We start from the raw sequence: 17,652 nt of genomic DNA, 5'->3' as shown, positions 1-17,652 counted from the left end.
TTGTTGAATCGTGACGATGTGACCTTAGCATGTTATTTTTTCTTTAGTTTATCAATTCATGAACTGAATCAAGTTGAATCAGCAACTATATTGATCATCTATGTTTTTCTAAGCTTTTCCTTGTTTCTCACTGAATATATTTTCAGTGTTTTAGTCTATTTTACACAAATTTCTGATGTCTTATTGACATGTTGGATATGAATGTGTATGTGCAACAAATTTTACATCATGTGTTGATAATTATGGAAAGCACATTGCTGTTGAGATATATATATATATAAAAAAAAAACACCCAGCACGCCCCTGCGGGCGGTTTATCCTTCAAGCTCGGGTCCTCTACCAGAGGCCTGGGAGCTTGAGGGTCCTGCGCAGTATCTTAGCTGTTCCCAGGACTGCGCTCTTCTGGACAGAGATTTCCGATGTTGTTCCCGGGATCTGCTGGAGCCACTCGCTATATATATATATATCATGAGGAAAATGTGCTTTATTTTATTGATATTGTGATAGTTGACAGTATTGATAGTAATTGTAGCATACATGTAGCTTTTTTTTTTTTCTGCATGGAAAATCGAGTGGTTGGATGATTAAACCTACCAGTTTGTCCAAAGGCCGTTTACTGCAGGGGAGAGCAGCTGGTTTGACTGTTCGCTGTTGTTTGTTGCAGTTTCCCTGCAGCTAATCAAGGTCAAGAGAGCAAAGTTGATTCAACAGGTCAATGTCGCTGCTTGCTCTTTTGTTCAGGACATGTCTGATGAAAAATCCCTCCTCCACAGAGATGGCTGGGAGCGTCCCATCTGTCTGGATTTGTTGTTGTAGGTGTTTTTGTTGAATGCCTAAATTCCTTTGGGACAAGAGAAACTGACCTTTGGCTAGACTGAAGACACACTGACCTTCCCTTGTACACATCAATGATTATTCATCTGCGTTATAAATTTCTCTCCCATAGTTTGTCTTTTATCCTGTGGTGTCTCTATGCCTGAGCCTGGCTCTGCTGGAGGTTTCTTCCTGGATAAAAAGAGTTCCTCCCACCAATCACTGCTGTGCACTGTCCTTAATATTGTATCATCGTTAAAAACACCTGTTGTTTTACAGTTATATTGTATAAATAAATCTTAATTGAATATCGTCCGAGTGCTTTCAGTGCAAAAACAGTTGGATTCACAGAGAAAACGGGGACATTCAAAATGAATGGAAGGCCACTGGATGGCCGTTAAGCTACCGAGCCGAGATATTCGTGCCCCTGTTTCGCTCACAGTATCAAGCTCCGCTCTTGCCCTGCATTTGATGAGTCATAGCTGATTTTATTCACACTCTTCATTAATTTCTGGGCTTCAGTTTGGACGGAGATTTAATTATTGATGCGGCCTTTGTCGGAGTGCAGGCATAATCTGTGAGCTACAGAGCTGAGAGCAAACGGGGGCTACTTGTCACCCTGTAATGTGCTGCAGCTTTGCCAGCCGGCTAGGAAACAGTAACAAAATTTGTATTGCTGTGGTATCAAATGAATCGTTTTTTGTCACTGGTTTTTGCAAAGTTGTTTACTTATTTTCATAGTTAAGAAGTTAGGAAAACAGATGGATGGATTAAATGTCGCTTCTTTTCTTTAACAATCAACTTTTGACCACTTCAAAGATAAAAATAATACAATGCACATGCTGAACAGCACACTGTGTTAGTGCATGCAGTTCCTGCGTGAATCACCATACTTGTGCGGGTAAGCACAGTACACTAAGTGTTTGAGGAAGACGAGGGATAATCCAGCGTGCTAGTGGGCTGGTCATGGAGAGACTGTCTGCCTTCACCTGCGTGTGGAATTGCAGTGAGTAGGAGGCAGCAGCGTGGCGAGTGGGCAACCACATACAGGCTGTTACAAATGCTGAACCAAGCAATGTATTCATCACGGCATTAACATCAAAGGAGAAGAGAAAAAAAGCTTCCTCTTCCCAGTATCATTACTTGAATAATTTCTGTCATAAAATATCCACGAGCATGACTACAAAACATCTAGTTTACATTTAAATAACGTTAAAGAGACAGTTCACCAGAAAATGAAATATATGTGGCTTTCCTCTGGTCTGTGGTTTTCCATGTAGATCTGTTAGTGTGGGTTTGGATGTGTTTGCTGGGGAATATCTACCATCTCTTGAATGTAATGAAACTAGATGGTATTTGACTTGTGTTGCTCATAGTGCCTAAAAACATCTAAAAAACTGAAATGTCTCATTTCAGAAAACAGGTTTTTATTACTAAAAAAATCCACAAACCTTGTTTTCTGTCTGTCAGACTGCACCTGCCAACAGCATCACTCTACAGGAAAAAACATCCATATACAGGATCATGCTAGTGACATGTTGACAGGATGCAAACATGTTTGGGACCCCCATCTGAGCTGTGATGTTAACCAGCTGCAGTCTTATTTTTTTCGTTGGTGGGTATATTTAGTAAAAAAAAAAAAAACAGTTCTCTTTTTTTTGAAGTGTCTATAAGCTTGTTCAATAACACCAAATCCCTTTGATCAGTGTCTGCATGTAGGTCTTCATCCCTGACACACACACCTGACCCTGTGCAGCACTATTTGAAATAGGCGTCTCTTGAAATCTCCTCATACTGATACCAGAACAATAGTTTCTTGTAAAAGGACAATGAAATGTTTCTGTCTACCCTGTATTTGAGTGAAATCATATGCTCCAGAAATCATAGAGCATCAGTGTTATCTTTTTTTGACATAAGCCCTTATAGAAGAATCCTTGATTTGATATCTTGTTAAAGGGCATGAAAGCAAACAAGAAATCAACTCAAGCAGTGTTGTCAATATTAATGATTTGCACACATTTTTAGTGTGTGTAGCTGTGTATCAAAAGATTTTTTTCACTGTTAAAAGCATTAAGAAAACATTACACTGGTAAATCTTTCTAAATGTTGCTTTTCACGCCAAAACAGAGCGAGATATCATGAAGTCCTTGTAGGTTTGCATTTGCAGATGAATTACCATTGGCTCCTGCTGTGTGTTTGCTGGTGTTTGTATAGATGTCTTTGACAACAAGTGTATTTAATTCCTGAAATGTGTGCCGAATATGGCAGCACTGTGCTCTCCATGTCCGAGCAGTATGTAGATGAAGGTGTAGGTTAATGGCTTCCTGCTGCACCGCTTCACTCTGTCAGAATGGGGAGTTTGACAAGGGGAGGTATGAGCAGATGAGCTCTCGGTTAACAAGTGTGCGTGTCTGTGTGTCCGTGTGTGGGGGATTGTGAATGGACATCGTTGTTGTGCGTGTGGGGAGGAAACACAAAGGAGAGGATGTGGGTGTGTCCGTGTATCAGTGTTGCGATACATCGAGCCACGAGACAAAGGATTGCTGAAAATAGTGTTTCATTCATCAGTGGTTTTGTAGCTGGGGAAATCCTATATGTCTGTGTTTGTATACATGAATGCAAGCCTGTGGGTGTTTTATGTAAATATGCATGTATTTACTTGTGTATTCCTTTGTTTGCATTTTGCTGTTGAAGGATGATTTCCCCCATTCAGGGTGCAAATGGAATGAAAGTGGCTCAATAGCAAATCTGAACTATTTTTCATATGAAGGCACTTTTAATATTTAATGGTTCAACATAACAGCAGCGTGAAACAAAATATTGCTACACAAATTGGCACAAGGACTGACAAAACCGGGATGAAGACACTGTGCACCTTCTAATATATGCAGTTAAATAGAGACTTCTGACATATTGTGAGGGATGTGGCATTTTCACAGTGACTGTGGTAACTCCCACTCTTATTTAAAATCCACTAGACTGTAACCACATTCAGGTAAATACCCAATGACAGTTAGACACCTGGTCAAGGTCAGCTAAAAGTGCTTTTCTCATATCTTCAACTATTTGACTGTGATGAAGACACATTAGTGTCCAATCATTTGTCTCTTTTTTAAGGCTCTGAATTAATCTTCACACTCGTTGCCCTTTGACCTATATGTATTTTTTTCTTTCTTGTACTCTACCTCTGATGTAAATGACCCATTACTGAGCAATGTGTGAATCTGTAAAAAAGCATCGGCGTGTGAGCAGTTACACAGTCCAAAACTTGGGAATAAAGTCCCAGCGACCTTTGGGATCAAATTGTAATTAATTTTTGACCCAACTTTGACGTTGATCTTTGACCACCACTTTCTGAGTTCATCCCAGAGTCCATTTCCTCTGGTGTTCATTTACAAGAGTAATCTTGACCTTTGGCCAACGAAAATTAATCAGGTCATTCCTCAAGTTACTAAGACGTTTCATTTTCAGGAATGACACAGATGGACGTGCATCCGTTTTTGTGTCACCTGTCATCCAGCAGGCAGCTTCACACGCAGGTCATATTTTTATGCTTACAGCAGTCTCGCACTTCCTGTAAGTACATTCAGAGAATAATAATATCCAGAGTACAATGGAAACCAAAAGTGTATAAAAACCACACACCCCGCGTTTACTGTACAAGAAACCATATGCTGACTAGAATCTTTTACTTTGTGTCAAAATTCTGAGAAGTTAAATTTGCCCACTTTATAGCTTTCAGCTAACAATTTCACAATTTAGTGTCGCAGTTTGTATGATTTCCAAAACCAGCAGAGAGAGAGACGGAAAAAACAAGCATTTAAGCTTTTAAAGCTGTGATTTTTAAAAGCTGGTGGCAAGACAAAATACACAATGCCACTTCTGAACACCTAATGTACTCGTTATGAGTTTGAGTTTCCGCTTCCTTTCAACATCCAGTGCAATATTTATCTCCCAAAGCATCAGGACGTGTCACCTTTGGACATCAGAGAGGGAAAGTGTGGAAGAGGTGGCTTTTTGAGTGAGGCAGTCATTGTCTGCTTGTGATGTCAGTGTATTTATTTAAGATCTCATCTTTAGCCAGTACTGATGCAGAAACTGGAACAGTTAGAGTAATGTTGCAAATACATTACTAGTGCTGAACATAACATGTCACGTAACATCAAAAGCCTGACTGACAAGTGTTAAAGGCAAGCGCATGATGCGTCACTGGTTTCCCACCTGCGAACACGGCTCACAGGTGTTCGCTCCCGTGTTACTATTTTAGCTGCTGACTGTTTTTCTTCTGCACCACCTGGGCACCAATTTGTGCCAAATCTGGCCATACTGTCAAGCATTAAGTCTGGGAGTGTATGGGCTGGGTGTGATTTATTGGTGCCTGAAATGGCAGGAAGAGGTGGAAACAAGGGGACGTGATCAACAGTCGATCAGTGTACGATAATGCCATTTTTTTTCTCTCTCCTCAAGCTCAACAATGGAGGAGTATTTAGAGGAAGAGCCTGTGGTGAATACAGAATACATTTTTGTGACTGTAAAGTAACCTGCTTACACGGATAATACTCATCAACACACAACATTTTATTCTGAATGAGCCGTTCTGCATTTCAAACCATTATGTACATATTGAATAATGGTTTAGCTGTAGCTGGTTAAAGGTATTTATTTATTAGGCTCTATATTAAATACTCCAGGGATGCTCTTTTTTCATATTTTAATGCTTTTCTAGACTGAACTAACAACAGTGAGGAACAATCCTTTTGCATTGTTATACAAATCTGTCTCGACTGTAACAAGTGTCAGACAGCTCCTATTCAAACAACCATTACTCCCCTGACACACTTATTTACAATATTCATGAGTTATAATTAGTTGTCACACATGATGTTAGCAGTGTGTCAGTGAGAGGCAGCCTTATCAACATAGCACCACATTTCAGGAAAGACCATATTTGCAGCCGCCACCGCTTGCAGATTCTCTTTACTTCATTAGCGTTTCCCACTCACCATCTCCCCCCCCCCACCCCCCTTTTCTCTCAATTTCTCGTAAAAATAGAATTCATTTTCGAGCCCAGCTGCCACCTTTATGCAGTAAAAGTGATGAATCCTCTATCTTGCTGCTAATTGTATTTTCTGCTATTTTATTTGCCCATAAAAAATTCATGTTTTTCCTCTGTCTTTGCTCCTTTAAGAACGGCGCCGCTGGCAAGATATTCCTATTGTGTCTACGGCGAGACAAAATTGGGAGAAATGGAGTGTCATGCTCAGGTTTGGAGGTGGAATTGATGGTGGGGATTTGTACATGGTTGCTGGCCCCACTAATAGATGGAAATGAACTCTAACATGCAACTGAGACTACAGGCGCAAATAATAAAGCCTCTGTGGCCCTGGGGTGTGTGAGCATGAAAAATGGCAGGAAGTTAGTAGACACATGGGTCTTTAACTTTGCGATATTTTCTGCAACAAGGACAGTGATTGCAATTTTGTGTTTGTTTATTTTTTAATGTGTTTATATATGAATGTCTTAGTAATGGAAAGCTATTTCCTCTCCTGCTTCTTGGATTTTGAAGGAAATGTAAAATGAAGGAAAACTCATTATAAAAACCACTAAACGTGGATGTCACACTTCAGAGATGCAAAACATACATCTGGCATTTAAAGATAGTGTGAGAAAAGAAGTGTGATTGAGTTGTGTCAGATGCCTCCACTCGCACACCCAGCAGACATTTGCACAGCGCCTAAATTGGCAGGAGGTCTGAGTCAGAATGTGATATAACCACATATGGAATTTTTTAGGTGAGGAGTTTGGGGTTGGGATGCTGGGTGACTTTTATATGGAAAGTAGTTTGTATCCCCGTTTTTCTGGCTATCAGCCTTGGGTACCTGTAGTGTGACTATGGAACAGGGGCATACAAAAAAGGGAGCTAGAGTAGCATAATTTTTTTTTAGACATGCTAATGAAATTTTGCTTTAGGCTATTAGCTGGTGATTGTTGCTTGAGTATCACTAACAGCATGAAATATAATATTTTATTGGCGCTGCTTCACTGTCACAAAGTCATCAGTTCAAATTACAGTCAGGACATCTTATCATAAAGACATTTGAGCGAACTTTATTTGAAAAAATTAATAACTTACTAATGTTTAGCCTATTTAACCTGTGTAGCATAGTTAGCTTAGTATTAAGCATATAGGCTAACTGCTAAAGTTAAACACTGTAAACTGGTTTACAGTGTTTATTTTTTATTTATTTATTTTGGTTTGGCTTGAAAAAAACAAGTTATAATGATGTACTCAGGCAGGATAGTTGTTTTCTCATATGTAAGTTGTTTATGCTAAATTAAGCTAAGGTAACTGGCCACTCAAAGTAGCATTGTACATTGAATATGTATTGTGTATACACCTACAGACGCACCACAGTCATTTCTAACCAGTGTTGTCAACACCTCAGTAAGGAAAATCGCTATTGGTCATCCTAAAAACGCTAGAACTGGCTAAATCATCGCCTAATTTGCATAATTGGTCATGCTTATGTAATTGTAACCTACATGTAGGAGAGAGAAATAAAGTGAGTAAAAAACACCCTAAATGCATTTAGAATATATTTAGAACTACAAATTAAATTCTTTTAGCAATTTTTTTTAATATCATAATAAAAAAATAAAAATAACAAAATAAAAAAAAAGTAATTAAATACCCTCCTCCTTTATCCGGGCTTGGTACCGGCAAAAGTGACCCAAAACAGGCACTCTAGCAGAGTTACACACACATAGACACACAAAAAAGTGTGTGTGATTTTAAGTAGTTTTAAACCTTGTGATCCACAAAAAGTAAGAGTAAAAGAAGAACTGACGTCATTACAGTCAGGGCGGGAGCAGCGGCTTCGCTCATTCATTTGCAGTGTGGACGCGTAGGGGTGAACATCTCCTGCTCTGACAGCAGCTGGGGGCGACTGCTGTGTGAGGATGATCTGCCGCCTGTGAGCACTTTGGCACGGGCGAGGTACCCACGGTAGCACTGCTGCTTGTTGAGAGTAAGAGCCATGCGTCCTTTCATGTCAAAAAGTGGTCATAAGTCATCCTAATAACACCAGTAAAAGTTGCCATATTTGACTATTTGCTTTTTAGAAATAAAGTTGCTAAGGGGGTCTGAAAACTCGCTAAATATTGCGACAAAGTCGCTAAGTTGGCAACACTGTTTCTAACTGCAAGAACATTTTTAACAAAGCAGCGTTTGTGCTTAATTGAAACTCTAGGTTCCAAAGTCAATTATTTTTTTAAAGTAGTCATAATTTTCCTGTTTGCAGAAGGGACCTCTCCTGCTTGCACATTGCGTAGCTTTTATTCATTTGGTAAATGGCAGTCAGGCCATTCAGGACTTGGTATGGAGTGTAGGAATTTGAGGGAGAGGATGTTGAGGTAGAGCTGGTATTCTCACAGCCTCTGTGTGAGCGTTGCTTTGTTCCAAAGTGGTGTGAAGAAGAGGAGATGGACAGAGAAAGGGGTGGGGAGGGGGGGACGGTAAGGAGGGTGGCACTTTCTGGTGAAGGTCACAGGGTTAAGTCGATGGGGATCCTTGGAGACGGGGCCCTGCAGAAAAGATGGTAATGCTCCAAGCCATGATTCATCGCAAAGGCATCCATCTGCCTGTGCTTGTGTGTGTGTGTGTGTGTTTGCAAATGACGTCATCCCATCAGTCCCCAGGCTGTCATGGGCTGACAGGCACGGGGCTGTGAAGGAGCAGTGTTTTCATTTCAACGGGCAGAATGATGGAGTGCGGAGGGGGCGGAGCTGCTCTCTGAATGGCAGGTGCCGCACTGTTCGCTGTACTCAGGGGAAGTGGATTTCAGGTTGTTGACTGCGTGCATACTTGTTTGGCAGCAGCACTAGTGACATGACTCGAAAGTTGAGCTCCCGCGGAGCACATTAGCTACTTTCAATATTTTCACTTTTTCGTCTGCTTCATGTTCGGTATCTGGAGCTCAAGTTTCATTTTAATCACAGTTTACTTTATATAGCCATCCCCTGCTGCCGGTTAATTGAAGGGAGCTGCTGTGGGAGACAGGGAGATGAGCTGTAACTATCAATACGGGCCAGAGCACACTTACTGGTATTTTACTGTCTGCAGGAGCTTAATATAACTTCATGATGCTAGGATGCTAAGATTTTCATTGGGAGTGACCAGGATGGATGAATTTATGACTATATCAGAGGGACAGCTCAGGCTGAGAAGTTTGGAGACAAAGTTAGAGTTATAGTTGAGATGGTTTGAACATATGCAGAGGAGGGATAGAGACTATATTGGACAAAGGATGTTGAGGATGGAGCTGCCACAGGAGGAAAATATGAAGACCTCAGAAAAGATTCATGGGTGTAGTGAAGGTGGAGATGCAGAGGGTGGGTGTGAAAGAGGAAGATGCCAGGGATAGGGTGATCCACTCTGACGGAAAACTGTTTTTTACACTTCGTTTAGTTTATCAATTCCAAACTGTATTGTTTGCATTTAATCCTCCTTCATCATCTCTGTTTCTAGTTGCAGCAACATCTTTGTGGAGCATCTGTATTCTCCATTATTCATTCTACAACCTATAGTGGCTTTTATACATATATATTTGTTGGGAGATCTTTTGATGATCATATGGAGACCTGGTGTGGCTGTCTAGTTGTTAGTCCTCTTTTTTAATAGTTGATGTTGGTCAGGTTGGGGTTCCACTGTTAGCATAATGTTTATCAAAGCATCAGATTTATTACTTGTAGTAAAGATCTGAGTTTGATGTTCCAAGTATGGCATCAACATGTCAAACATTTTTTCTCTTCAGCTGGCAACAGAGTAGCGAGAGCAGGAACACCACAGTTTCCTCTTAACGTGTGCGTGTTGTCTTTCTGCATCCATCCCTCGAGGCGTGTTTCCCATTTGATTCAGCTCCTCACCCCGACCGTCAAACTGAAACGATCTACCACCATCCTCACAATGGCCCAGGGGTTAAAGCACTATTACCTTAAGCTGTATTAGAAGAACGACAGTAAAAGTCAGCCTCGCACACAAAAGCAGTCCCCATTTCCCGACTCTTTATGCCTCCAGATGTCTACAGTGGAATTAAATTGTGCAAACTTAGCATGACATTTAAAGCACAGTGTGTAACATCAACTCGACACAGTTGTTTATAAAGCTGCTGTGGTGAATGTGTTCGTCGCATTTAAGTCTGGTATGATCTCTAACAATGCTTGGGATCCTGTAGCTAACCTTGTCTGCGGTTGCAGCGCTGCGCAGGTAGCGTAGAGCATATTAGCTGTGTGCTGCCGAGGCTAATGAGCAACATTCACGTCCGGCACAGTAAACAAATACTCATTGATGGGTGTGAATCTGTACAACAAGAAACATCTTTACTTTGATGTATGTCGCTAACAAAGACAGTATTGACTAGCAGGGGTTTAAGCTGCATCCAAAAGAATCAAGAATGACATTTAAAATAATTAAGAACTGTTTGCCTGCAGTGTCTTGGCAGCAGAAACTGTTCTGCCACAGTAATAAAAAAACAATCACACAGTTGTGAATTGTCTATGAATATAAGCTGAGAATAAAAGCAAGAAAAGAAATCCCAAGATAACGTGCAGATGTTTGAGCAGCTCGTTAGGCCGCGGATTGCGCTGTTCAGTGTGGCGTTTTCACTCATTAGCAAGAATTTATGCAGAGGCTAATCATCCAAAATCATGAACTTCCATCCCTTAAAGCATAGTTGATAAACTCCATGATCTGTGAGATAAGAGATCTATTTATATACTCTACATTTTGTCCGCAGAATGGTTTTGGCAGTTCTCTTAAGTTCTGATTAAATGTCCTTAGAATGTTTTATTTCCTCTTAAATTATTTCTGAGCTACACGCTTTGCAGTGAGGATCTGGAAAAAAATAAAATAAAGATCATTAAGTCAAAACTTTATTCTCCCAGCAGAGCGTTTTACAGAGTCTTAGGGCTATACAGTTTTAGGTCTCTGCCACTGAGTTTTAATTTAAGCAAAATGAAGATCCAGAAAAGAAAAGAAATGGCGTCACCTGAGGACAAATTTACACATAAAGAAGTTTTAGTTAAGAGGAGCTTCACAATGAATCAAAGTTTTTGCCTTTTTAACTCTTGGAGTTTGTTTGAGTTCTCCATCTGGCGAATGAAATTGTGACCCAGTTTAATGTTGACTCTTGTTTGGCCTCAGTTGGCAGGCTTCGCTGAATGTTGGGTCACAGCTTCGTCCCACTGGCCAGTTTTCCTGGCAATCCCCCAACATGTAGATAATTATCAATTCTGCGTGACATTAATCCTTTAGGGAGGGAAGGAAATAAAGAGAATAAGAAAGAGATGAATTGTTGCTATATAATGGCAGACTTTTTTACATTTAGTTAACCTCCTCCTTGGGCAGGGAGATCAGAGAAGAGGAGGAGATGGGGAGGAGGATGAGTAAAATGAGGCCAGTGACACATAACGGGGGGTCCTCTGGCACCTGCTCATAAACCGTACAGTTAATGCCAAGAAAGGGACATCTCTCAACCCCTCTAAACAAGAGCCAGAGCAGCTCCGGTGGCCAAGGCAGACTGTGTGTATGCTCATGCATTAGTGTGTTTGCAGTGCAGTCGCGCAGCGCTGCTGTACTGCATCCATAATTAAGCCCAAGACATACCCATCAACAGGAATATAATTGGGCAGTGGGAGGGTGGAGGTGGTGGAGTGGAGGTGAGTGCTGCAAACTTTCAGAGAGAGAAGAAAGGATAAGAAGGAGGGAGCGAGAGAGAGAGAGAAAGCCATTTACATGCTAATGCTGTCCTCAGCCCTTCAAATGCCTCGTTGCGTGCTTTGCCCGCTACCCTCGAATAAGCTCCGGGCTGCCAAGCCAGTCGCCATGTTTACACAATAAACAAACAGCAATGAGGTTAAAGTCTTTTCATGCATCTTTTTGAGCGTGCCTACAGTATTAGCAACAGTGTGCTGTTGCGTAACTGTTGTAAGCGTCTGAAGGACTCAGCTGACTGATTTTCGGCCTCTTTTGTCATCACCGGACTTTTTTTTCCTTCTTGTTTTTGTTTCCTAGGCGACAGAATGGGCACCGGACGAGGAGACCAGGGGGTCCTGCCAGAGCAAAGGCAAAACAGAGGTAACCTCCATCACGCCCCCAATTACAACACTTCATGTCAGCACTGCCTGGCTTACAGAGAGGCCATTTTGATATCTTCTGGCTGTCGTGGCGAGGTCCTTGTGGGCCTCATGGGAGGGCTCTGTGCAGAGCAGCTATTTCAGACCCTTCAATCAAGTGTTGTTTTTCTTGCAGTGAAGAGAGAGGGCAAAAGGGAAGGGAAAGAAAATGTGCACAAGAGAGTCTTGGGTGAGACTCTCAAAAGGACCTCCTCTCAAACATATCTGATAACAATTGGTTCGATCAGTATTCCTGCTTCAATGATTTTTGTAAGAACTAATTGCACCACAGTTTTGTTTTGGGTTTTTTTTTCCTCTCACAGTGTCTATACAGTGAAGACTGATACCAAATATACAACAGGCTATCATTTTTCTTCGAAACCTGCATCACCGCAATTACCTCAGTCCTTAGCCGCAAAGACCAATAAATCCATTCTCAGCCTTTGTTAAAGCAGATTTGATTCTTTTTATTAAAACACATTCTTGCCTTATTGTAGAGCCTATGTCAGTGTCGCAGACAGGCTTCCATTCAGTTACAAACGAGTATTCATATTTCTGAACAATAGACTCACAAGAGCAAAAGCTGCACACTGAATTGCTTTGCTTTGATTGCATGCCAGGCCGGTACCCAAAGACTTGGTCCATTGTTCTTTTCAGCAACACGTCCAAGAGTATTTAGCTAACCACCTCAGCTTTTGCTCTACTTCAACTTTTCCAAAGTGTTCTCCCCCTTCCTTCTTCTCTGCAGACCGAATGTCAGAACTACGTCAGAGTCCTGCTGGTGAACAAGACGGAGGTCATAACGTGCGGAACCAATGCTTTCCAGCCGCGTTGTATCGCCAGAGAGGTAGTTATGTGTGTGTCCGGCTGTGCGGGTTTTGTCGAAACGCAATGAAAAGGCTGCAGATTTAACGCACCGCCCGTCTCGCTCCGTCTCTGTGCCCTGCATTCAGGTGGGCAACTTGAGCAGCGTGCTGGAGAGCGTGAATGGCGTGGCCCGCTGCCCGTACGACCCTCGTCACAACTCCACGGCGGTGGTGACAGAGAGCGGAGAGCTGTATGCCGCCACTGTTATCGATTTCTCCGGCCGTGACCCCGTCATATACCGGAGCTTGGGCGGCATGCCACCACTCCGGACTGCCCAGTACAACTCCAAATGGCTGAATGGTACAGAATCACTGCACGATCACACTGACGTCCTATTTGAGTGTCATTTATTTAAGTGTGTCTTTTTTTAACTGTGCTTCAGATAATGAGTATTTTCATCACCAATTAAAATTCTAGTTAATTACTTTGCTACTCAGTATTTTGTGAAATATGGCCACCAGAAATTCCCAAAAGGAGGAGGCGTTATTCAATTCTGTTACATAAATGTTGAATGAAAAAGCAGAGACGTGCAGAAAATGCTTATGCTGCAGAGCTGCGAGCTTGTGTTACTGGCGCTCTTGGGTTCATTTTAGAGCTTTTAAATCCTCCAATTTCAGGGGTGTGAGTTACAGGTTTGCTTGTGTTCGACTGAGTAAATGTTCCATTATATTTTTCTGTCAGAGTCCAGAAATCTAATCAAATAAAACTAGTAATCTGATCAGTAATCTGACCTGTTGAACCTGAGATAATCCACAGGGTTATACTGTGTCAAATAGAAAATACCTGCTGCTGTTTCTTTAAACATTTCTCAGGTCCTGTCTTGAGCGGCAGATGGGCTAAGTCGGCACTTTTGCTTCCAACACAATTCCCTCCTATGTTAGAGCCAAGATAGATCAATCTGGCATGCTTTTTTTTCAAAGGTCTACAAAGACAACTGTGATTGAAGTACTGTGTAGAACACAGAGTTACAGGTTAGGCATAGGAATTGGTGGGATTTACAGAATGGCGGGGAACATGAAATACTGTCGGTCCGTCTGGTGCTGGTGTCAGTAATCTCCCAGCTGCTGACACTGTGCCTTTTTTCCCTCTACTGTAAACATTAAAACACAATCTGACTCAAGCAGAAATGTAGCAGGACCGTCCACTGAAAAGCGCTGTCATCGAGTTTCTTTGATATGCAGCAGCACTGAGATAACTGGATGTGTTATATAAAGAACATGTGCGATTCTGGAAGTAAAGGTCAGATTCATTTTCAGTCTCACAGACAATGTCAGATGACTAACAGTTCTTTCAAAGCCTGGATGTATATTAAACTCTCTCCTGGTTTAATTATCTGTATAAAATACGAGCAGCCGTGTCAGAAAACGTCTTTCTTTATGTAATGAGGGCAGTGACTAATGACTATTTTCATTACTGCTTGATTCCGCCCTCTTATTTTCTCAGTTTTTCCACTGAACATTTGGCCTATTAAATGTCAGACAGATCACCAAAGTCCCAAACGGTGAATCTGTTTCGTGCAGTCAGAATAGCTTGTTTTGTCTGCTGGCTTTCGTGAAAGAGACGTGAAAGAGAGAAACGCAGCCAATCCATCATTTAGAGCTGATGGCGACTGATTGTCTTTCACTGTTAAAAAAATTAATAGTGTAAACTGTATTTCTTGCTGTAAGAATAGGAAAATGCTGTGCAACTAAAAGGTGGGTGAGTCTGATGGTGTGAGTGTGTGGTAGTGATAGCAGACAGATGAGAGAGTTGCAGGTCCGGGATGAGGATGAGAGGGAAGCGGGAAAGATTGAGGACTGAGGAGTCAGTGAGCGGTGTAATTATTCCTCACAGCAGGGAGAGGGTGAAATTACAACACACAGCATGCTTCGCCCCATCCCGGGGACTCCGCCTGTGTGTGCATGCAAGTGTGGGCTTGAACATGCATGTATGTATTTAGACTGTGTGCAAGCTCCACATGCTTCCACGTGTGCTTTATTGGCACAGGAAGAAAGCCTGTTGACGGGAAGTGAGCATAAAAAAAAAAAAAAGATCGAGTGCACATCAGCATAATCACAGCTGGCTGCACGCACAGTGAAGCACACATGTCGCCCTCCACTCCGCCGGTCGAAGCCTGCTTTGCTTCATGGCTGATGCTATGAGTGTTATGGAGTTGTGTTCCCCGGTGAATTTGGGGTGTGAATGAAAATCTCATTTCCAGCTCTGAGCCTCTCCAGTTCAGCAGAACCAAAGGCGGGGAGGGGGTCCTGGATCTAATCAGTCTCTTCTCTTATTGGATTGGTTGCCTGCCAGGTGCTGACCAACTGTTTCCCATCATGCATCTGAATGTCACAAGGAGCTACATGCACAGTCTCCTGAGGAAAAAGTCCTAAGAAAATGCCTGCATGCTTCTCTCGGTTTCCTCACAGGTCTCATTGGTAGCCACATGTTTATTTATGTTTTTGCTATTAGCCTTCGACCTCCTCTCAGCTCTCGGAAAAATGTTTCTCGGCAGATCATTTTATTTATTAAGTGATAGTAAAAATCTTAATGACACTACAAATGCAAAGCAAATACTGAGCATGTCTCCAACTTTCTTTTTAAATCTGCTCCTGGCAAGAAGAGTATAGCATTAGTTCAGGTAGAGCAGTGTATTAGCCAGTTGGCATGAACTGCTTCTTTCATGCTTCCCTTTGAGTGGCTCAATCCTCAGCTGCTCATCTGCCAACTGACTTGTAACATCTAATCATATTCATAGACGCACACAAAGAACTTCATAGCCAGAGTTATATTACTCTGCTGATACCTCTCCAATGCTCCAGCCGCTGCTCTTGGACAATGCTGTGGGCCTTGCAGAGCTTTATTCTTTGCACAGCAGGATTCTTGTTGCTACAGTTAGAGCCCCCTTAAAGCATTTTATTGCTGTTATGCAATCATTTCTTTATAAATCATGAATTTTTTTGCACAACTTTGTCAGACTATAATAAAATTAAGAGTTAAAGTGGATCCATTATAGTCATTTCCAGCTCCATATTTTTATCATGAGACTGTACTAGATAACATTTTCATAACTCGGTTCACAATAATTATTATGTATCTTATACTGGACCTTACTGCAGCCCCTCATTTCAACCTCTGTTTGAAACAAGCTGTTTTAGCACCCTTCTCACATCCTTTAACCCAGCTTTTTTCTTATTGGCTGCTCTTCACAAACAGAAGGATTGAATGGCAGGTGGGTGGAGCTTCTGTGCTCACATCCAGAGCAGGTTGTTTTCAGAATCCAAAGTAAGGATGAGTATAACTCTACTTTAGGTTTGAGCTCCGGATGAACCACAAACTCTATATTTCCTTCATCCAAACCAAATATTCCAGTAACCTAAAGCTGCATACACACATACTCACCCTCGGTCTGTGTGCTGTGTGTGCGCTCTTACTTTGTCTGCAAAGGAAAAAAAAGGTTGGAAGTATAATCCTCAAGGACATATGTTTCCTCCAAATCTTATCTGGCAAAACAAATTAGTTTAGTACAAAACGGGTTTTTGCAGGAGATATATTCAGACATCTTTTGCCCACTCTTTTAGCAGCTAAGCCAGCTGAGAAGTGAGACATGTCAAAAAGACACAAAACGAACAGTTCTGTGTAAAAATGAAAACAGAGATCATCAGAGGCTTCTAACCTGCTTACAAAAGAGCTCGTCTGTCCCGTTGATGTAATTAAACTACCCGACATCACCCATCCCACCTGTGTTTAGCAGAGCATCTTTGCATTCCTGCAGCATCCCTTTGCTTGAATAATAAATAGCCGTGCACTTTCAGCAGTGATTGTGTTTGATCTAAGGCATCATGTGACGTTACTGGAGGCAGCTTTACTCCAGCACCCAACCAGCCTGCCAGATTGAACAATCTGTTTATCACTTAGCAGGGTACAGAGGGAAAAAACAAAACTCTGTTCATCACAGTTTGCACCCACGCAGCTTCAGTAATATTATGCAGAATCTGTCAGCTCCATCTGCCCTTTGCCTGACACACGTACAGTGCGCATAAACACAGGTACAGTATGTAAACACAGAACGACTCAAGCACACCGAATACACACACTTATCCCTTACATTAGCTCACCAGCTTTCATATAACAGTTCCTTAGCTTTAAAGGGAAAGTAGCACTAACACATTATGATGGTTTTGCAGTGTCAGTCACCCTGCAGGCATGGCAACTCTCACTTGTTCATCAGCACGCCTGTTTGCACCGATTAACAGTCTAAATGGGGGATCGGAGTTCATTACAGAGATCTTGACAAAGGTTTGACAAATCTTTTTGCCACCGCTGTAAACACTGTGATTACCTTTGGGTTTCATGTATAATAAAAATGCTAATAACAAGCTCTGTTTCTTTAATAGCATTCGTACTCGCCTTCGATTTGAAATACCAGCTGAGGATGAACTGATAAGAATCACAAGTAAATTTAATTTAACTCGATAAGTCGATTAGATCACCTGCTAAATTAGCCACCGCTGCTTTCCTCACATTCTCGCAGAGTAATTATGGCGGTCGGGGAGCGAGGTCTTTGGCACTCGCCGCCCCTTTAATAAAACTTGATTACAGCGTTGAAAAGTTGGGATCCCTCCTCCTGCTGATTGTGTCTTTCTTCTTTTGATACCACGGGAGCTTTGGTTTGTGCTCGGCCCAAACTGCCAGTTATTTTCATCACAGATGCTGTCGCTGTGTGTGGAGAAGCGGATTAGTTTTCTCCCTGCTTTGTGTAAAAATTACAATCTCTAAAAAGACTCGGTAGGCTCTGATGCACATTCCAACACGGCTGTT

General features: G+C 41.8%; 1 protein-coding gene across 3 annotated transcripts in view; it reads left to right on the top strand.

The window, feature by feature from the left end:
• The window catches only part of sema5ba (sema domain, seven thrombospondin repeats (type 1 and type 1-like), transmembrane domain (TM) and short cytoplasmic domain, (semaphorin) 5Ba), a 196,634-nt gene that overhangs the window by 119,562 nt on the left and 59,420 nt on the right, over positions 1 to 17,652 (top strand). For all 3 annotated transcript variants that reach the window (XM_086266103.1, XM_086266101.1, XM_086266104.1), the window contains 3 exons: positions 11,885 to 11,947; positions 12,734 to 12,832; positions 12,939 to 13,152. In XM_086266103.1, coding sequence (XP_086122229.1) covers positions 11,885 to 11,947; positions 12,734 to 12,832; positions 12,939 to 13,152 — 376 coding nt within the window. The remainder of the gene's footprint in view (positions 1 to 11,884; positions 11,948 to 12,733; positions 12,833 to 12,938; positions 13,153 to 17,652) is intronic.

Source organism: Aulonocara sp. 'chitande type north' Nkhata Bay, linkage group LG16, assembly GCF_057382095.1.
Source record: "Aulonocara sp. 'chitande type north' Nkhata Bay isolate Kocher_YH1m ecotype deep benthic linkage group LG16, A_spYH_male_GT1.1, whole genome shotgun sequence".
Classification (NCBI taxonomy): Eukaryota; Metazoa; Chordata; class Actinopteri; order Cichliformes; family Cichlidae; genus Aulonocara; species Aulonocara sp. 'chitande type north' Nkhata Bay.
This window is presented reverse-complemented; position numbering and strand designations above follow the sequence as displayed.